At 29.3% G+C, this 21215-nt stretch overlaps 5 protein-coding genes across 13 annotated transcripts; 3 read left to right on the forward strand and 2 right to left on the reverse strand.

Moving 5' to 3' along the window:
- The first annotated feature begins 26 nt into the window (after nucleotides 1-26).
- Nucleotides 27-3796, forward strand: LOC144471754 (synaptic vesicle 2-related protein). Its single transcript, XM_078184121.1, has 7 exons — nucleotides 27-755; nucleotides 1854-2038; nucleotides 2130-2326; nucleotides 2406-2469; nucleotides 2542-2667; nucleotides 2732-2940; nucleotides 3030-3796. Exons 1-7 carry the CDS (start codon nucleotides 593-595, stop codon nucleotides 3634-3636), a joined length of 1551 nt encoding a protein of 516 aa, XP_078040247.1. The 5' UTR covers nucleotides 27-592; the 3' UTR covers nucleotides 3637-3796.
- A 138-nt stretch (nucleotides 3797-3934) lies between these two features.
- Gint3 (GDI interacting protein 3) lies at nucleotides 3935-8043 on the reverse strand. 4 transcript variants are annotated; one of them, XM_078184116.1, is made up of 7 exons: nucleotides 7937-8043; nucleotides 6366-6416; nucleotides 6138-6270; nucleotides 5908-6048; nucleotides 5398-5803; nucleotides 4992-5287; nucleotides 3935-4908 (listed from the first exon to the last, which is right to left on the reverse strand). In XM_078184116.1, the coding sequence occupies exons 3-7, from the start codon at nucleotides 6209-6211 to the stop codon at nucleotides 4527-4529; spliced, it is 1299 nt and encodes a 432-aa protein (XP_078040242.1). In that variant the 5' UTR covers nucleotides 6212-6270; nucleotides 6366-6416; nucleotides 7937-8043; the 3' UTR covers nucleotides 3935-4526. The 4 variants fall into 4 exon arrangements, with proteins under 4 accessions (XP_078040242.1, XP_078040246.1, XP_078040245.1 ...); XM_078184120.1 differs by having other exon boundaries at nucleotides 5908-6064; nucleotides 7937-8042; XM_078184119.1 differs by having other exon boundaries at nucleotides 7926-8010.
- Nucleotides 8044-9177: 1134 nt separating this feature from the next.
- Nucleotides 9178-11219, forward strand: LOC144470920 (uncharacterized). 2 transcript variants are annotated; one of them, XM_078182516.1, is made up of 4 exons: nucleotides 9178-9447; nucleotides 9534-9877; nucleotides 10018-10178; nucleotides 10243-11219. In XM_078182516.1, the coding sequence occupies exons 2-4, from the start codon at nucleotides 9655-9657 to the stop codon at nucleotides 11212-11214; spliced, it is 1356 nt and encodes a 451-aa protein (XP_078038642.1). In that variant the 5' UTR covers nucleotides 9178-9447; nucleotides 9534-9654; the 3' UTR covers nucleotides 11215-11219. The 2 variants fall into 2 exon arrangements, with proteins under 2 accessions (XP_078038642.1, XP_078038641.1); XM_078182515.1 differs by having other exon boundaries at nucleotides 9538-9877.
- Nucleotides 11220-11264: 45 nt separating this feature from the next.
- Nucleotides 11265-17580, reverse strand: LOC144470919 (putative phosphorylase b kinase regulatory subunit beta). 5 transcript variants are annotated; one of them, XM_078182511.1, is made up of 21 exons: nucleotides 17425-17580; nucleotides 16913-17005; nucleotides 16694-16812; nucleotides 16477-16612; nucleotides 16200-16407; nucleotides 15691-16047; nucleotides 15431-15628; nucleotides 15167-15305; nucleotides 14811-15091; nucleotides 14719-14733; nucleotides 13973-14203; nucleotides 13727-13914; nucleotides 13531-13646; nucleotides 13316-13458; nucleotides 13121-13253; nucleotides 12904-13046; nucleotides 12476-12678; nucleotides 12267-12404; nucleotides 11946-12186; nucleotides 11756-11863; nucleotides 11265-11687 (listed from the first exon to the last, which is right to left on the reverse strand). In XM_078182511.1, exons 2-21 carry the CDS (start codon nucleotides 16948-16950, stop codon nucleotides 11511-11513), a joined length of 3312 nt encoding a protein of 1103 aa, XP_078038637.1. In that variant the 5' UTR covers nucleotides 16951-17005; nucleotides 17425-17580; the 3' UTR covers nucleotides 11265-11510. The 5 variants fall into 5 exon arrangements, with proteins under 5 accessions (XP_078038637.1, XP_078038638.1, XP_078038636.1 ...); XM_078182512.1 differs by lacking the exon at nucleotides 17425-17580 and adding an exon at nucleotides 17179-17195; XM_078182510.1 differs by lacking the exon at nucleotides 17425-17580 and having other exon boundaries at nucleotides 16913-17171.
- Nucleotides 17581-18136: 556 nt separating this feature from the next.
- On the forward strand, nucleotides 18137-21202 carry Drongo (Arf GTPase activating protein drongo). Its single transcript, XM_078182899.1, has 6 exons — nucleotides 18137-18419; nucleotides 19446-19954; nucleotides 20038-20232; nucleotides 20310-20489; nucleotides 20567-20685; nucleotides 20755-21202. Exons 1-6 carry the CDS (start codon nucleotides 18253-18255, stop codon nucleotides 20806-20808), a joined length of 1224 nt encoding a protein of 407 aa, XP_078039025.1. The 5' UTR covers nucleotides 18137-18252; the 3' UTR covers nucleotides 20809-21202.
- Nucleotides 21203-21215: the final 13 nt, after the last annotated feature.

Here is a 21215-nt window from a genome sequence, read left to right on the forward strand (position 1 = left end):
TACATGATTTATCATAAGAAAATATACATTTCTCAAATGTATATATATTCATATGTATATGCATGTTTTAACAAGTGGAGACTGTAGTGACTAAATTGATGCACGTAGTTGTGTTGCTTGGCGTGCGTGGCGTGGCCCACAAATTAACACTATTGATAGATACGACGAGACATAATATTACAATTCTTTCAATTTTATAATAGCTTCTTAATTAATTAATTATTTTGTTTAAGCTACACAAGAAACTTTAAATAATTTTCAATTCTGCGCTTTTGATTAGTATTCATCCATATTTCATATTATTTAATTCCTGGTTTAGTAAATACAATTGACGGTATAAAGACCTAACCTTACCCTTTTGTACTTGTCATGCTCTAGATTCCAGATCTTGAATTCTCGAATTTCCTATACACGTATTGTACAAGCCGTGTCTAATAGTACACAAATGTATATGATCCCAGCTCTAGTTATAATAACAATTTACATTCATATTAATTAACTATTTAATAGTTTACAAAAAGAGTGACAAATAAAGTGTTTGATAGATTGTATAATTTTACGATTATTTTGTGTATATGATAACTAGGCGGTCATGTCTACTCAGTGCCAAATATCAAACAAATCATATCGTGAATTAGAATTGCGTAGTTCGGAATTAAATGATCAACCAGACAGTAATCCAAGATGTAGCAGAAATTTTGGGAACAATGTTGAACGTTCTATGGAACTATCCTCAGTAGTAGTTATTCCAGATGGTATATCATTTTTATGTAATATATATACAGTTTATTATAAAGATATTATAATCATTTAAATATACTAATTATTCTGAGGTTTCTTTATAATATTACTGACACTTTTTACCTGCAGGATAACTTGCTTAATTTTATCTGTTAAGGAGTGGGTAAATGTAAGTTCTGTAAATATCTTACTAAGTATGCATAGAAGTATAACTTTGGATTTAAGGGAATTGCTTTAATTAATACATATAATAAATTAAATATAATTTATGTAGGATTTAGACATCTTTAAAGAGAAGTATGACATTTACTAACAAGTAACACTAGTAATGTGATGGAATGAAATATATTAATTTAGTTTATGTCAGTAAGGTAAGTGTTTGTATATATTTATAAAGCAAATTTTGATTATTAAATCTAATGTAAGATGCAATATACATGTAATATTTATTTGATGTGGTACATATGACAATAAATGAACAATCTAATTCTGATTTATAAATCACTCATTTGTAGCTAGCAATTTATAATATATCAATTCATTCATTTTCTTAATGTTTAAACATATAAATACTAAAATTAAAAGTAAATATTAAAACTTCACTGAATTTTGTAATATTTAGGATTCAGTGTATTGATTAAAATTGAATTAAACTTGAAATATTATGGGTTACTAATTTTTCTTTCCTATGAATTTTTATAGTTAATTCTGTATTAGCTAATATTATACTCGTACTATGTTCTTTCCATAAAAATATGTAAGGTATTGATTGTAAATGTATTTAAATAATGTAATTCCATTTGCAATAAATATTTCATTTAAAAATAAGATATATAACTACTACCTCTTCTATTTCCTTCCTTTATTAATCAATGTAACTTTCACTACTTGTGTAATTAATATTATATACAATCTATGTAAATATTTATAATTATGAATTATGTTTGTTATATATAATTCTATTCTATTCTTCAAATTAATAAATCATGGAAAATTGTATTTCTTTATTGACATAACATTGGACATATAAAAGTTATTATAGAATAATTACATGTTGTACCTTCTAGGAAGTAGCATATGTGATTTGATTTTATTTTAATATTCATTGACAGATACATTTACTGTAGTACAAGCTATCAATGCATTAGGATTTGGAAAATTTCAAGTTAAATTATCTCTATTTACGGGTCTCTGTTGGATGGTGGACAGTATGGAAATAACAATATTAAGTATTTTAAGTCCATCGTTACATTGTGACTGGGGCATTACTAGATACCAACAAGCTTTAACAACTACGGTAATATTCATTATTAAGTACAATCTTTCTACCTAATTATCCTGTAGAATATTTTTAATAAATATACATGCATTATAATGATGGTCTGTAGGTTGTTTTTCTAGGTATGATGTTAAGTTCTACATTTTGGAGTAACTTGAGTGATAGATATGGTAGCAAACAGTCTTTAACACTCTGTGCAATTTTATTACTTTACTATGCTTTCTTCAGTGCTTTTGCACCAAATTTTCTGTGGATTTTATTGCTTAGAGGATTAGTTGGTTTTGCTATTGGTTGTGTACCACAATCGTAAGTATTTGATATGTTCTATATGCGGACACGATTGTTGATAATTGAAAGTAATTACATCAAGTTATTACTGTTTTAGAGTAACATTGTATGCAGAGTTTCTGCCAGCCAAGCAAAGAGCAAAATGTGTAATTTTATTAGATGTTAGTATATCAAAATAAATCTCATTAACTGTTTCTTTTTTTCATTGCATAAAATACTAACTTTTTTAACAGTGCTTTTGGGCTCTTGGAGCCTGTTTTGAGGTAGCCATAGCATTGGTAATAATGCCATACTTTGGATGGAGATGGCTTCTCATTTTATCTACAATACCACTTCTTGTATTTGCTATTATCACTCCTGTAAGTAATACAAATGAACAATACTATAAAAATTGTGTACATTCTTCACTTTATTTTATAATAGTGGTTACCAGAATCTATGATATTTGATATGTCAACTGGAAGAATGGATAAAGCTGTTTCTACATTAGAACGAGTAGCAAGAGAAAATAAGAAACCTCTACCTCCAGGAAGATTAGTTATGGATCGTTTTTATCAAGTGCATCATGGTAAATTAAAAGATGTACTGAGCAAAGAAATGTGTAGGACATCTACTCTACTTTGGCTTGTATGGTAAATACTTAAATTCCTTCTTTATAATATATACTGTGGGATTTCATATAATTTTAATTAGCTTCAAATAATGAAGATAAAACTTTTAGGATGAGTACAGCATTCTGTTATTATGGTGTAGTATTAATGACAACGGAATTATTCCATACATCATCTGAGCAGTGTAGCTTTTGGGAAAATAAGAAAGAAGATACATGTCAATTGGATTGCCGTTTAGAACGTAGTGATTATATTGATCTTCTTTGGACAACGTTAGCTGAATTTCCAGGAATATTTTCCACCATTTTTGCAATAGAAAAAATCGGTAGAAGAAAAACAATGGCTTTTCAATTAGTAATGTTTGCCATGTTAATTTGTTTTTTAGGTAGGGCCTGCTTATTGAATAGAATCTCATTGACACTTGCAATTTTTCTAGCCAGAGGTTTAATTGCTGGTGTTTTTCAAGCAGCTTATGTATATACTCCAGAAGTATATCCAACACATTTGCGTAGTGTTGGAGTAAGTACTTGCAGTGCCATGGCTAGAATTGGTGCAATGGTCACACCATACATAGCGCAAGTATTTTTGCAGTGGTCTATTACTGGAGCTATGACAATATATGCTGTAACAGCATTATGTGCTGCTGCAGCTACACTTGCTTTACCTGTTGAAACTAAAAGTCAATCATTACATGATTCAACGCAGGAAACAAGATAAACTCGTTTAAAATTTTCTTTTTTGTTGGTATCACTGAAACTTATTAACTAGATACAAAATATGTTTTTGTTGATGTATTTTATGTTGCAATCTTCGCATAATGAAAAGAGATTGTTTATATTTATGATATATGTTTATTTCAGTTGTTTACAATTCATAAGTACATGTATGTATGATTATTAACTCTATGTAATTTTTCCTCGCAAATCAACCGGATAAACTATGTATACATATACACATTTACGCATTATCTAACAAATTTGGACTACTTTCTTGTAATATAAGAATATACAAAGACTGATATTAAATATTAATATAATAACGTAAGTGCCAAAATACAGAAATATGAAGAATTAGCATACACACAGTGAATTCCGATTTCACTTATGTGTCGAAATAAACAAACATAAATAATGTAATACAATCCGTAAAACTAAAAACATTAATTTCATCAATTTGATACAAATAGACGCAAAATGTCACTTCTAAGGATTCATTTGATTTTCTTAAAATTGTATTCTCAATAATTTAATGCTTGTATAATAATTTATTGTATAATAAAGAAATTGTATTAACACTATCTTGTTCATTCTATCTTATATCCTAGCCCAAAGAAATATGCTATATTACGTAAATTGAAAAGAGATAGATAGTACATAGAAACATTAGATATAGTGCAGTATACAAAATACAGATAAACAGAATTTAAAACACAAACGATGTAATTTTTAGAAGTATTAAAAATATCCTTATAGAATGCGGATTATAACTATTTTATATGTAAAATTCAAAAAAATTTACTCAAAAAATAGTTTTCTCACAAAATTATAATTAGAATATTAAATAATAAATGTAATAAGAATAATGCAATATTTTCATTTAATTTAATTCTAAGATTGCACAAGAGAAAGTAATTCTTCTTTTACATATCCTATAGAATCATTTAGCTGTGCATTATTTAGAGGAATAAACATTAAAGTAACAGAGGGACACAATTCCAGTTCCAGTAAAGTCTTATCAAAGCATGTCTGATCAAATGTTTTGCCAATCATTTTCAAACAAAATGGTAGCTCATTATTTTCTAAGCATTCACTAATGAAATCAAATACATTTTGAAACTTTTCATGTACGAAAAATGTTCCTTGTAAAATAATATTATCTGGAAATTTGATGCGAAGCAACGAGTATCTATATATTCGACGGCGCTGTTTCTCTTCTCTTTCTCTCATAGCCTTTGTCATTAGCATTTGGCTTTTTTCAAATGTTTCAGTTCTATTAATATTAATATAAAAATAATGTATTTATACATTTCGTTAAATAATATCTTATAGTTCAGAACTTATGTTTATACTTACCGTAGTTGTTGTTCCCGTTTTAGTTCCTGTGGAGTAATAGAAAAAAATGTTGATGGTAATTCGTGCTTGCGACTTGCTTGCACAGGCATTAATACTTGAAGGTTTCTATCTAGTTCGAGTGGAATAGTTTCTGCAGATTTTAATGCCTCCAATAAAATAGTAAGGTTTTCAATGTCACAATTTTCTGGACTCCACAACAAAAAGTCCTCCTCTACGTCATTATATAATAACTTCGTCTCCCGAAAGCCAGCAGCGTGTAAAAAGTCCATTGCACCATCTATAGGACGTACTCTCTCCTTTAACATGAATTATGTATTAATATTTAAAAAAAAAAACTATCGAATGTATTATTATTGAAAACTTTTGTTAAAGTTTCCTTATGTTTGAATATAAAGGTGACTCTTACTTCGAATATTTTATTCTGCATTCTGATTCGTCTATATTTTTCTATTTCCAGATTATTTATGATGTTTTCCAAATACTTTGACAGTGTTTCTACACAACTTTCAATTTTGTCTCTTCTAGGATTGCAATTCTGTATAACTAAACATGCTGTGAGACCAGCTTCTTCTCCTTTTAGTTGTTCGTATAAAAACGATCTTATCTTCATCTTCCACTCTTCTTTTGGTAATATTTCATCAGATAAGTACGGACAACGAAAATATACATCGGCAACAGCCAGCGATGATTCATTCCTTACTGATTCCTCAGATTTTTGTGATGTTTTTTTATCAACCGGTTGTTCAATTTGTTGTGCTTTTCTCTCTTGTTCCAATTCACGTTGTACTTGCGCTTTAATAGCTGCATATGTTCTAAACAAAAAATACTTGAATAGCACACTTGATGCATTGTTATTATTTATTAATGTAAAAACTCAAAACAAGCAGGACATAAATATTTATTAAATATGATTTACCTATTATATTTGGATGCATTTTGTTTTGCTTCTAATCTTGCTAAAGCAGCTTGGCCTGCTAATTTAGCTTCTTCAGTCGGTTCTACTCTTTTTATTGGTTGTCTTACTGGACGTTGAACAGTGCTTGTCGAATCTGATAATCTGTACATAAATTTTGCTACATGTTACATTCAAATTATTTTGAATTACATTTTCGATTATTACAATAGAAATAACAAAACAAAATTTACTTATGTCCTTCTCCCACATTCATAAATCTTGAATCTGACTTTTTCTTTTGAAAGAATGCTTTTATTTTGTCCATTATACTTGATAATTATCTAATATCTTTATTAAAAACTATTTTCATTTTTTAAATAATATCTGTAACAAAAAAATGTTTCATATATCTTGTTTATACAACAAATACGTATAACTATATCTCTTTAATCTATACTTATTTCATTGCAATGTATTACCTGTGTGAAACTAGTCTCCCGATGAAGAGTCACAATCTTCAACTACAGGATCTGCAATGATAAATTTTGTTTTAATGTAATATTCCTACACACAGTAATTGTTTATCTCAAAGGCTATAAAGCTCACAAAGATATCTATTGATCTAATCCTTATGAAGTTTTGTAAAATTTGATGATAGATCTATACATACAATAAATAAAACTATATGTACAAAATTATTGTACATTGCAAATAATGTATTTGCTTGTTATTAATAAAACTCTCTGATACTCCCTTTGTTAGTTATTTGTAATTTATATAAACTATATTCTTGATACATCTTGGAAACAAAATTAGAATGTTAAGTTAAAATCCAAAAACGAAAAATGAAGTAATAGTCACTGTTCACTCTCTTTGTCACTGAAATCTATTATATGCAAAAGATTTAATTTTTAAAATATAGATACGTCTAAAATTGAAAACATATTAACATCTGATGAATTGTTGCATCATATATATATAACAATATAAGTTAAATTTGAGTTATCAATACCATGCTCTGACTAAGTACAAAATTATTATATATTTGTTGTAAAAATGAATCACGCGTTATAATTTATATAAAACTACCTTGTATACTATGTAATCATATCTTTTTCTATTCGTGTCATATTTAATTGGTGTAAGTAAGTAAAAGGCAACAGTAATTTTATGGTAAGCAGGCATTTTAAATTCTATTAGAAAAAGGATATTAGTTTATAAAATGAAACAATTTTTTTAAACATGTAATTTTGGCTTGCTATAAAAGCACCATTATCATTATAATATTATAGTAGCATTTATTATCAAATATTTAATAATTGAATAAGAATACAAATATATGCAACAATATTACATGTATGTATACTATTGGTTCATATAGATATATCATTGAAAATTAATTAATTAAAGACTCATTGTATTATAAATTAATGATGTGTTTTTTTCATATATATGCTAAACAATGTAAGTTAATACGATTTGAATTCATTGTGTATCTATTATCAAAACAGTTATAGTGATAAGATACAAATGTGGATATGCATATGGTATTATTAATTCAATAAAATAATAAAAATGGTTTCATGTTCACTACGATAAATGTATAAAGAAACTGTTAGAACTGTTTTCATGGGATAATTCAATCTATGTACACATTCAGAAGAAATGTAAATTGCCTTACTTGGTTCCATAAATTGTTCAGAAATTCTTGGACCATAAATATGCCAAGCGATGAAAATCAGAGCGACGGTACTAATAAATGTCAACGAAAAAGCTTTTAATAATTGCAATTGAAAGTCGTCGAATGATAATAGTGATGTGCATTCGTGAAAATAATGAATTAACTTCTGTTGGAGAACATCGGTAATAATAAAATTGCTCGAATCAAACGCTAATCCGACAGTGTCTGATACTGTGTCCACTAAGTCATGTGTCAATTTAACGATTGTCTCCATGAAATTCTCGGTCCAAGCCCACAAATTTTCATGTACATTATTCATTACATGTAGGAAACTCTGAATTGAAGTAGTAAAACGCACACTTTGCTCACCACTTTATTACGTCACATTAATGTGTCATATGTACTTCGATATTTTCATCAACGTTCAGAACTCGAATCATTCTAAAGCAGAACTTCAAAGCACATAACATAAAGAATTACACATACGTACATAGAGATGCAACTTTGCTACGGGGGACTCTTACAGGGAAGAAACTCCTAGAGTTTTATAGGAACCAATCTCTAGTTCCAAAGTATATGAACTCACCTGAAGGTCTTTAAATTTTGAGGTGTTTAGGGGTGTTACGGTCTGAATTGTCTGGATGTAGGGAATTCGATGTGGTTCGGTTGCCCGTGGAGCGCTGAACCGCTCTGCTCGTGAAAGGTTGTAGAGAGTTGTACAACTTTGAATACTTTAAGCAAAAACTGGTACTTTATTGATAGAGCTCTATGATCTACTTTCTTGGACTGTCGAATAAAGTCTGTGTGTATTTTCCCGAGGAAAGCAAGTTTTGTTCCTGCGTTCCTTCTGGTTCTTCCTCCCTTGTCCAATAGGAAAATTGGGGTCCTCTAGCTGGATGCTGATTCGTCGGATGGCTCATCTTCTGGTTGCAGATTGGTGGTGATTGGTGGTTCGGCGATGCGCGTGCTGCTGGGAGTGCGCGACGGTCGAGCGCGCAGGGGCAAAAGCCCGCCGAAACGAACGGAGTGGGGTATGCCGCGCGCGAAGACCTCGGTTCAAGGACAGCGTGAGAGAGAGAGAGAGAGAGAGAGAGAGAGAGAGAGAGAGAGAGAGAGAGAGTTCCGTGAAGTCCCTAACTAATGGTTTTCGACGTTCAACACTTTAGCGGTCCGGATTTGTTACTGTGACTCGTTTAGTTTGTGCAACATTGTAGAGGATCTTACGAGAGCCGACGTGACATTGTCTATATTCCTCGATTAGTCTTGCTAAAGAAAGCAAAGGCTTGACGATGAACTTCGTGGGAACTCTCTCATTGTCTCTTTACATATTCTCAGTTATTCCTCTCGGGCGATACAATGTCTCTATATAAATATGCGATATAAATTTATATATACATTCGAACTTCCCTCCTGCCGCCATAAATTGAAACGTATAGTCTAATAGCGTGGTCGTAATATAAACAAGTGCCTATGTTCGCGTCGCTCATGAAACGTGATAACGTAACATCGTAATATAAACAAGTGCCTATGTTCGCGTCGCTCATGAAACGTGATAACGTAACAGGGGCATGAACTTAAAAAATAACGATGAAAGTTTCGCCTCTATAAAATCATATAGTCTGTGGTATGACATGTAAGTCTTATCTTCATATTTATAATATAAGTATGTACAATTGTGTGCAGTTTATGTACACTCTGTGCTTTTTACATATGTGATTTGTGGTGCTTAAATGTAATTATGTTACTTGTGCACAATTCCAAGGTTTCGTATAAAATACATAAAAAAATGTAAAATTTATACCAAAGTTCGTTGATATCGTAGTTTAAACAAGTAAATAGTAACATAACGAATTCATCCAAAAATGGGTGGTGGAGATTTGGTAAGTTGAATTACAATACAATTTGCTTTCCTGGTACAACATAAACTGTATGGATATGTGTTTAATAAAGTTAAAATTTCATTAAGGTAGAATTTGAAAAAATCATGGCATCCATCTACCATAAAAAATATAGAAAAAGTTTGGAAGGCAGAGCAACAACAAAGCCAAGAGAAGAGAAAGATAGCAGAATTGAAGAAAGAAATCGAGATGGAGAAAGATAGGGAGGATATAAAAAAGTATGCAATGGAGCAAGGTGTCATAGAAAAAAAGGATGATAAAAAATTGGATTGGATGTACAAAGGACCAAATCAAATGATCAATCGAGAAGAGTATTTGCTTGGTCGGCCAATTGACAAATCTTTCGAACAAATGAATCAGACAGAAAAGGATAGTGATATGAATCAAGTTGCCAGAAATCACGTTGAGCATGGTATTTTTTGTTATAATTTTTATATAGCATGGTTGTGTTGATAAATAAAAAATATTTTGTCATTGTTGTTTAAATTAACAACCAATGCAATTTGCATAATATATATTTTAGCTGTAAGTGTAACTTATCTATATTTTTAGAATGTATTCCACCATCATTACGTTTCTTTTCTGGTAATGAACAAGTTGATCTAGCAAGAAAAATGCAAGAAGATCCTTTATATGCTATAAAAAAGAAGGAAATGGAAACAAGAAATCAGTTGTTGAAAAATCCTGTTAAATTAAAACAATTGAGACAATTGGTAAGTAAACATGACTTTAGAAAATGTTCAATAAACAGTAGTTATTAAATTATTAATCTTTTAGCTGGAGCAACAGTCAAAAAAAAGTAAAATTGAAAAGAAAAAAAAAAGGAAAAAACAGAAACAAGATATAGACAGTGATGATGAAACACAATTAGATATGTTATTAGCTGCTAAATACAAAAAGTTAAAAGACAAAATTAATGATGAAGACTTGATGAAATCAATGAAGAAAATCAAACATAAACGAAAGAAAAAGAGGAAAGAGAGTGAAAGTAGTTCAAGCAGTGAATCTGACAGTAGTTCTGAAGATGATACAAGTGATGAAAGTACAGAAAAACGTACAAAGGAAAAGAGAAGCAGAAATAAGGAAAATGGTATTCAGTCCAAGAAAAATGATAGAGAAAAATATTCTGAAAAATTTGACAAAAGAGATGAGAGAAGAGGAAAAGTATCCGAGAAGCGATCGAGGAACCGTAGTTCAAGCAAAGAAAGGAGCGATAGCTCAAATCGGAGGAAGAGATATAGAGAATTTAAAAGAGATGAAGATAAAAATAGGCATAAAGAATATCAACATAATACTTTTCGAAATAAGGAACATAATTCACATAAAAGTGAATACAGTAACAGAAATACTACTGGGAATAAATATATTATAAGTAAATTAAATTATAAAGAGAGTACTAATTCATTTGCTAGTGCTATTCAAGAGAAATATAAAGATGGGAATCGGTATAAAGATCAAAGGAATCCTAAGAAAAGATCCAATCTTACGGAAGAAGAAAAAGAAAGACGTAGACAGGAAATGATGGCAAATGCAACATGGAGGGATAAGGAAAGGGAAAAGAATGTTAAAAAGTATACAGAAGATGAAAAGAAAGAAATCGACAATGGCAAAGGATATAACCAAGACTTTGTTAGGAAACATTTAGCTGCTGCTGCAGAATTAGGGTCAGTAGCGTCACGGATTAAAGCAAATATAAATAATATACAGCGAAGTGGAAGGGCGATGGATACAAATTTTGCTAAAAGATGATTTTTGACACTCCCTTACATTTGTACAGCTGCATATAGATTTCATTTCAGTTTCCTTTTATATATTTAAAACTTTATTTTCTAACACACATGCATTATGATTCGTACATAAATATAAATTTTAAATACAATTCCTGTAGCTTTTTTATAACTCCAATGTACATGTACGTATTTACATAAAACACATACTTGAAAAAATATACAAATATGTATGTATACATTTAACACAATCGGTCACTATTCTTATATAAATATAATTTGCTAACACATTTGGAAACAATATTTACTATTATATAACTATGTAATCTTGCACGTCTCTCGATTTTCAATTGCATCGTTGATATCATGAATAGTTGCAAAACACCCTCCAGTGAGCACATTATTAACTATAGCTCTAGCAAGGTATCCAGTAGTTATTGAATAGTCGGCAGAGAAAAATGATGACATATCTTTAGTTTCTTCTATATTATGATCCTGAAAGATATTAGATATTTATTAAGAATGACAATAGATATTTATTTCTACACACATCCTATACATACCTTGCAATACATTTGAAAACTATCTTCAACAAGTTTATTAAGATTCAATTGCTTTTGAAAACTTAATTCCGGATTTCTAAGTAAAATTGTTGAGACCGTAGTAAGAAGCTGTGCAAGAAAAAGAATAATTTAATCCATTAAATTAAATTTGTCATAAAGATGACAATTGGAAGTAAATAAGAATTAATACCTCCACGATAATTTGACGATATTCTGGTAACTGTATATGATGAAGCAATGATTCTACAAGTAATGCAAATGTCAGTTCAGAACGAGTCATATTAGAAAGAGTAGGTTGCTGAGGTAGCTCTTGCCCATTAACGCAAATACCACCTGGGCATCGTAATAATACTTCCCAAACATAGTTATAAAAATGAGCGGGTACTCTACAGAGACATCCTTCAAGTCTTCTGCGACCCAAAACTGTGAGCCTATAATGGGTACGTACGTTCATTTATATAAAATTGATTATTTGTTAAATACTAACATGAATGAAATGTTGAAATTTTACCTTTTACTGCTTGCCCAATCTTTAACCGTCAGTACTTTTATTAGGAATCGACGAATTTCAAAAGGACTATAATTTTCGATCGGTTTTGGATTTTTAACAAACATCTGTAAATACAGCTTTATTGCTTCTAAAACCCACCTGTAAATAAATGCGATAATTATTGAAAATATTTTTACAAATATATCTGTAATGCAAGTGTTGTTATATACCCAATACGAATTTTCAATATTCCTTTAAACATTTCTGGGTTTCTTCCGATAAGTCTACCACAATATAATAAAACTTCTTGTTGAAGGACAGCTTGTACAACGTTATGTGGTTGAATTGTAGAGTACATCACTGATTGAATTTCTGTTGGTGTCATTGGTTTATCAAATACTGTTTCTTCTTGGCCAATAACGCCAACCGTTATCTGATATTAAAAATGAATGAGAGTTAATGAAATATAATATAAATTTTGCCTAATCCTAATTCTATTATATATATTTGTTATTTCTTTTTATTAATTTATTTACTTCTCTATACATTGAGACCCCGCGCAAGGCGGTAGAATTGTAATTACCCCCGGGTATGTTTGTAAGCCCGGGAGAACATTTATTGATAAATAAATTTTGCTAAATGAAAATATCAAAATTACCTGCTTTCCTTTAACAAGGACGCCTGTTATAAAAGGACTAATACTATCAACTGTGTGATTTAATAAACTACTGCAGTAACGGACAACCATCCAAAATCTAAGACAACCTGCTTGTTGATACAACGATCTTAAATGATCACCAACTGAAATGAAACACCAGCTTAAGTATGCAATAAAATAGCATACCTATTTAATTTTTTAATATATAAAATAATACCTGTTATTCCATTAATCTCATAATTAATACCCTCTCGTTCCAATAAAATACCATACAGTTGACACAATGAATAAAGATTTTTGTTACTACGAATTTCAGTTAATATATCGTACAATGGCTCCTTCATGTAATACTGAAATATGAAATAATTAAAACAGATCTACAATTATGTAACTATCTCGAAGAAAAACTTACAGAATAATCTTTTATGTCTTCAGCATAAGTTAAAGCTTTGGGTACATCTGTGAGGCTTTGGTATCCAATATAATCATGTTCTAATTGTTTGAATTGTGTAAGTTCAAGATCTGTTTCAATTGTGTTTATAAAATCCAAGTGTTCTATATTACATAAAAGCAAATTATATTAATACCCAATGAGCATGAATTCATTACTTATTATGTAGTAATTACCAATGCATGAAGATGAAATGAGATTTTGCAAACGACCAATTCGAACTTTTGTTTTATCACAGTAACCTTTTTTTAGCATTGCAAAGAGGTCAAGCATTTCTTTGAATTGTGGATCTCTAAAGTAAGAATAAATATAAATAATTTATAATGATTGTAGTATATATTAATTGAAATTGCAACAAAAGTTAATAACTACCTCATGTGTTCTTCCCGTATTAGTAAACATACCGTAGGTCGACCAGAAAGTCGCCAATATTTACCCACAAATTGAAGTTCAGTTTTAATATCATCAATTAACAATGCCATATCTCTATAAAGATAAAATTCTGATACTTCAAATATCAAAGGATAACAGAGCACTGTCATGCCACATACTCTATAAACCTAAAAGTAACTAATGATAATTTTTGTTTAAAATTATTGTTTCATACATTAAACATACCTTACTTGTACCCAAAGAACCAATTGGTCTAGCTGGTCGGCCTTGTAAATTTAATTTACTGTTTACACCTAATTTTTCATAAACTTTTACTAATTGCATAGATGATAATATTTGAACAGGTTCTACTTCGTGTGGAGTTTGCGTTTGTATACCATAAGTTGCCATCATAGCTTGTAGTCGCATAGACTCAGCAATAAGAACGATTTGCACTACAAGATCAGTATGAGTGCCCTGATGTACAAAAATGTTGTAATAGATAAATCATGCATCATTATAATGTAGTAAAAATATTTATAAAACAAAAAATGAACAATGCAGTAAATATTGTAAAACTAGAAGTGTTAAAAGAGATGATACAAATAGGAATATAGGCCATAGTACATAAAGAGTAATCACTGAAAAAGAAGAATGAGATAGTTACAACAAGCATCACAAGAAGGATTAACTTAAATCATGCCTTCATTCAAGCTTCATGCACTATTACATTACCATAAAGCTTTAAGGATATATATATATATATATATATGTATAATATAAGAACTACCAATATAATAGTAAACAAGGAATAGTGATTGGAAAAGTCTAAATATTCTACTAGGCATGTTTCATTATTTAACTATTTTGAAAGCTTCAAATATGTATACAGTATTTAAATAGTGCTAAAGTGTCAATCTAATTCACAGACTTCAAAAGAAAATATATGCAAGAAGACTGAAATACACATACAAATATCATCATTTACTTACAATACTGGGTTTAGCCTGTATGGAATAAACATAAGCAAAATAATTTACACAAATGATAATTTAATAGAAGAAGTATGCACATTCTTACTTACTTGAAAAGCTGAATACCTTCCAGCTTTCCGTGGTCTATTATATGAAGGTAGATATCGTCGAATTGGATCTAATTCATTGATGTGTAGCAAACCAGCAGTAAGTAATTGTGCAATTACAAACATAGCTTGATTCCACAGATAGATGGGTATGGGTTCAGAATCTCCAGAACCTCTTCGCCCTCTTCCTTCATTGCTTGCTATACGAAACGTACTACCAGGATCATTTCTTTCTGCTTCCAAATTCTCTTCAGATACATAGTAATACATGGGTATTACAGGATCTATTTAATTTTAAAAAGTGTAATAGTATTCTTATCCTATTATATGTACTTAAATTTATTGTCATGGTAATATACCTCCATTGATATCTTTTTGTATTCTTTCTTTCAATAAATTTTGATATTGTTCAACTTGCTCTGGCAAAGTTTTAAAAACTCCATCTATTATCATGAAAATGTAAAACAGAGGCCATTCACATTCAATATTATCGAATTCCTATATCAGAAAAGAAAGTTTTTTAACACCGAATTAATGGTATTATAAAAAATAACACAATTATTTAAGGTAGAGTTAAATTCATTGACTTAAATTCATTACTAACAATCAAATACATCAGAGACCTTGATTTCACCAGATTTGTAATAGCGACGATCTTTGGATTCTAAAATTGTTTTATATCCATCTCTTCCAAATCTCTTAAAACCATAATTGCCTTTCAATCTGCCAACTATGTTTGCCTTTGTCTCACTGTACAGTACATCTTCATGAGTAGCAAATGCAGGGAAAGATATTGTTGGCAATAAAGCTGCATCTACGCTCTACATATATATAAGTAATGATAAATACTTCGTAGAAGAAAGTTTTTGTGATTATTGCTTACCTTTGAACTTGATTCTCTTGGAAGCATTGTTTCAAAAATACTACGGTTCCGATTGTGTGCATCAATATCAACATAAATAACTGACCAAGAAGCTCCTTTCTCTCCAAATAAATTACATCCATTGATAGCCTCAAGAGCACTTTTTGCTATACCAATAGAACTTGCATGAATTTCAGGTGTACCATCATTATATCTGCTACCACGTTCCCACATGCCATAGTCTGGTGTACGATATGCTCTTTCTACATAATATACAAGATTTTGTATGAAAGCTACTTCATCTTGTGTATATATAATTTGCAATCCGGAAGAAATCATTTGTACAAGAAATATTAAATATAGGGAAACAATATCAATCTAGAAAAGATAAAGTACAATGTAACAATTATGTATTATAAACTACTTTTTCATAAAACTTTCAATAACATAAATATCAGATTAATATCATATATTTAAAGTGATATAGACAAACAATTATGGGAAAGTATTATATTGTATGTTATATTTACTTGTAAGTGATTGTAAGCAACATCATTAAAAATCTCATCACCAGTATCTAAGTGAAATTTACAATGCAAGGCAAAACGATTACATTGATTACGCTTAAATAATTCTATTCTGGAAGATTGTTTCACCCAACATTCTAAAATTCCACGCATACATTTTACTGCTGATTGACCAAGTTCATATGATTTTCCACGATCATCATCTATTCGCCTAAATCATAAGGAATATATATAGAATTATAAATATTGTAAAAGATATAATAATACATAGCATAATTACCTATATGCTTGATATAAACTCCAAATAGCAGCAGCACAATAAATACTTTCTCGTACACTTCCTACAACTTTATCACTTGAAACTTGTGGAAACAATCCTGTGATACAGCTTTGATAACGCAATAATTGCCTTTTAACTAATGGATATGTATAGAATTTATATGTAGAATAAAAATATTAAATCAATGACAATATAATTAAAAGATAAATATTCATACCTATTCCATAATAAATGTCAAGTTGACGAACAGTATCTTCATAATTTGTTATTTTGAGGAACATATCAATGTCCAAATCAATAATACTACCTTGTCGTACATTTCTAATTTGGGAAAATCTGGCAAATGGAAGAATACAAATATTTATTTAAAATAATTGTTTTACAATAAAAATAATAAATTTTATCAAAAGTTCAAAAAGCACAAAAAATTGTAAACCTTTTTATATTTGTAGGTGTTGTAACGAGAGATGTCATCTTATTTGAAGTAATTAAACTTAAATTTTTCTTTTATTATTTCTGGTCGTTCGCACTGTACATAATCATATTACGAACATTAATTTCATTTATTATTTGTAAGCAATAACATATTTAAAAGGGAAGTTTTAAAATATTCTACACTTCGATATACGAGATAAATCTGTTTGAAGGCGACGATTAAAATAGTAAAAACTCTTTTTCAGTGTATCATATATATACATTAACCTTGACTAACGACGACTTTTCAACGATTGTTTTGCTCATATATACTGTAACCAAATGTAATTGGCACAGAAGATCTTACGTATTACACTCAGATTTATAAATAGATATAAAAAAATTTTCTGCGATGTTATTTTCTATTTACTTAATATTTATGAAAAATTATAATATTTTTACTAATTATTCATACAAAAATGTCTTATAATTTAATAAATATCATTGCTCGTAACAAATGGTAACACAACTTACCTAATATGTAAAAATTAATATTTCCCGGTAATTAACTTTTCTTAATTATTTTGACAGGTCACGTGTAATTATTTATATGTATAAAACTATATAACATATATAACTATATTGTAAATGTCTCACATGTGAGCCCACACATAACATTCTCTTTCCACAATTATTGCCAAAGTATATTGCGTTCTCTGAAAAGTGTATTTCAAGGAAACTCAAATCTATTATAAATAACAACACTGAATGTAACCATATATTTGATTGCATTATTTTTTATTTTATGATCATTCTAGAGATTATCAAATTTGCTTATTTTATATTTGTTAATAATCTCTATAATCTATTTTTGTTATGATAAAAAAAGACAGATGTTACAAATATTTTTGATGATATTATAGGTTGTATAAAATTTATAAATCCTTTCAATGATTTTTAAGTACATATTACTAAATATTACCTCCAACGTTAAGCTGTAATTGTTAGCTACAATTAAACTGTACAATTATTAAATAAAATGAAAACAAATTTAAGTTGTATCGCATAAATTCCTTTGTTGTTTGAATTTAAAATCGAATTTCCGCTTTTTCATAAATATTTCTGAAAGACTGACCAATGAATTTTCTTATTCTAATAGAAAAATGTATGGTGAATGAAAATTCACCTTAAAAGATAGTTGTGAATAAGATTTGCGCTTGATCCGTTTTCTCGAGAAACATTTTTAGAATGTGTTACGGAACACGCACGATTGTCGTGACAGAAAATTGAGTCAGTTCCGCAAGCAGACCGCGAAAGGAGTCGTGTCTCTGTCCCGTTTAGAATTACAAAGTATCCTCATACATGATGGCTTCTGCGAAGAGAAAGCAAGACGAGAAATATTTGAAAATATTACGCGAGCTGGTCTCGCAACCCGGTAACAAAGAATGTTTCGACTGCCATCAGCGAGGTCCAACTTACGTCAACATGACAATCGGTTCGTTTGTCTGTACTTCTTGTTCTGGTATGCTGTAAGTACTTGTTATTTCTAAGAATCCAATAAAGTGTAACAACATCCTTCGTCATCATCTACATTGATGAAACGATTATTTGACTCGTTGCCTTTTCGTGTCAAAAGCAAGGGTGGCTTTGCATTTTTCTCGTAAGAAACTCGATGATCATCAATTCGAGATTAATACAAACTAAATGTCAACAGTTCAAAGATGTTAGATAGGTCATTTCATTATTTATGAAAAAGTATAATATTACCAATGTTATGTGTAAGTAATTATATTTTGTTGAAACACGTGCTACAAACGCGTTTTACTATTACTCTGTATCACAGATTGTGAGTCATTATAAAACGTTCGCGTTCGCACTCAGGAAGTTAACATACTATCAGCATCAGTGTTTTCTTTGTGCGTAGTTCATGTTATCAATGGTCAAAATGTTACATTCATACATGATGAAGAAGATCAGTGGTTGTATCAGAAAGTTTATAGACCAAGTTTGATTGCGACATAGAGATGCGTATAAAATATAGATCAGTCTATGATAAATTGTATGATACTATAAATATAATTTGTAATTACAAGAAATATGATTTAATTGAAAATCGTTTTATAATTTAATTAATATTATTTCTCATTAATTATAAATTTTATAGCTTTTAGTACAAGACATACATTTTTAAAGCACATAAATATGATTACACATTGGTATTTCAACATGCAATATTATCTTTGTTTAATTAAAAAATAACATTGATTATTCCTTTTTTATAATTATGTTATTTGATTAAATTTAAGTAAACATTAATAGCTGGATATATTAATTTAGAATAAATATTATAATGTACTTTAGATAACATTTTTTTTATATAAATGAATAAATTAATTCTCATTTTTATTTTCTACATCTTTTGGTATATTTTACATGTTTACCTTAATCACTAATTCTGTTAATCTTGTGTGTTTGTAATCAAACTAAAACTTAACCAGAAGAAATACTTTGAATATAAGATATACTAACATTATTAGTTTCATTTAATATTACAGGCGGGGTTTGACACCACCACATAGAGTGAAATCTATTTCTGTGGCAACATTTACACAAGAAGAGATAGATTTTATAAAGGAACGTGGTAATGAATATTGCAGGAGGACATGGTTGGGATTAATGAATCCAAATTCTCCTCAAATCCTAGATACAAAAGATGAACAAAAAATGAAAGATTTAATGAGTGCAAAATATGAGTTTAAAAGATACTATTTGGATCCATCCATGGCAAATCAAAAGTCACAATCATCAAATCAAACTAACATTCCAAGGGTCCCCCACTCTGGGACATCTAATTTATCACCTACATCTGCCACAAAATCAAGCAATTCTGAGTCAGTTAATTCTAATAACTTCTCAGCTGATTTTGTAGCTGATTTCAGCAAAGTTCCTGATCCATTTATTACTACTACAGCACCTGCGAACAAACTCAGTCAACCAATTGTACCTCAGCCATTTTTTGCCAATTTTGACAACAATCCTATTTTTAATAGTTCAAAAAATACAAGTAAATCATAAACTTATTTTACTATGTTATTCACATAAATTAAAGTAATATAATTTTATTAATAATTACTAATTTTGCTTTAGATATTGAATCTTTAAGCCCTTTTAATCAATCTACAATAAATTCTACAAATGCAATGAATGCAAATGGAACAAATATGCCTCCATCAGAAGATCGTTATGCAGCATTGAAAGATTTAGATTCCTTAATGAAACAAACTCAATTGAAAGATGAAACTATAACAACAATAAATACATCTACATGGAATACTAATAATGGTATACTTTCTTTTTTATACAATTAATTTAATTTATCAGTATATTTAAAATTTATTTTGTTATTACCACTTTTCTAGCTTCAAATTCAATTTGGAATGTTGGAAATCAAACTGCACATGTAATATCAAATCCTTTTGCTGCTTCTGATTTATGGCGACCATCAGCTAATGTAGTAAATAATAATACACAATCAATTGATACCTCTCTATGTAATCCCATTAATCCATTTAAACCAGTACAATTTCCTATGAATAATGGTAAGTTTCTGTTTAAATAATATAGAATAATGTATATTAGAAATCAAAGATAATTTAAATCATTGTAAACACTTCAGATTCACAATGGGTAGGTATTGGACCATCCAGTAACAGAGATGTAATTCAATTTAGTCAATTAATGGCAAACAAAGTATGGCAACCTACTCTTCCAGCATATCATGCAAATCCTTTTATGGTAAATATATTTAATGTCCTTTTAATGTTGTATTTATAAAACACTTTTATGTACATATCAATTTTTCAGGTTGGTTCTGGTGTGAGCAACATGACAAGAAATTCGAATAATCCTTTCTTATGATTAAGTAAGCATAAGTTTTTAATGGAATTAAGAACAAATAATGCAGACCTAAAGTATGTTTAGATTAGGGCAATTGTTTATATATGTGACCTTATTGGCAATTAGTGCCATTAACTTTTATCCCCAGGAGCACCAATCTCTTATTCATATAACTAAAATAATACTTTTATTTATGAATATAATATACACGTTAAATAAAGATTAATATTTGTTACCAATTATGGAAGTATTACATCCATTACAATTATTTCTGTAAACAATCGTTTTGTATAGAATTTTAAAAAATTTAATCCAATATTACCAATTTGCTTTTAAAAGAAATTTATTTATACAATTAAAAGTCATTATAAATATTAAATCTATGTACTTTGAATACATAAAGAAGAGAAACATTTTCGCTTTTTAAA

The sequence above is a fragment of the Augochlora pura genome, chromosome 6 (genome assembly GCF_028453695.1).
Source record: "Augochlora pura isolate Apur16 chromosome 6, APUR_v2.2.1, whole genome shotgun sequence".
Lineage (NCBI taxonomy): Eukaryota > Metazoa > Arthropoda > Insecta > Hymenoptera > Halictidae > Augochlora > Augochlora pura.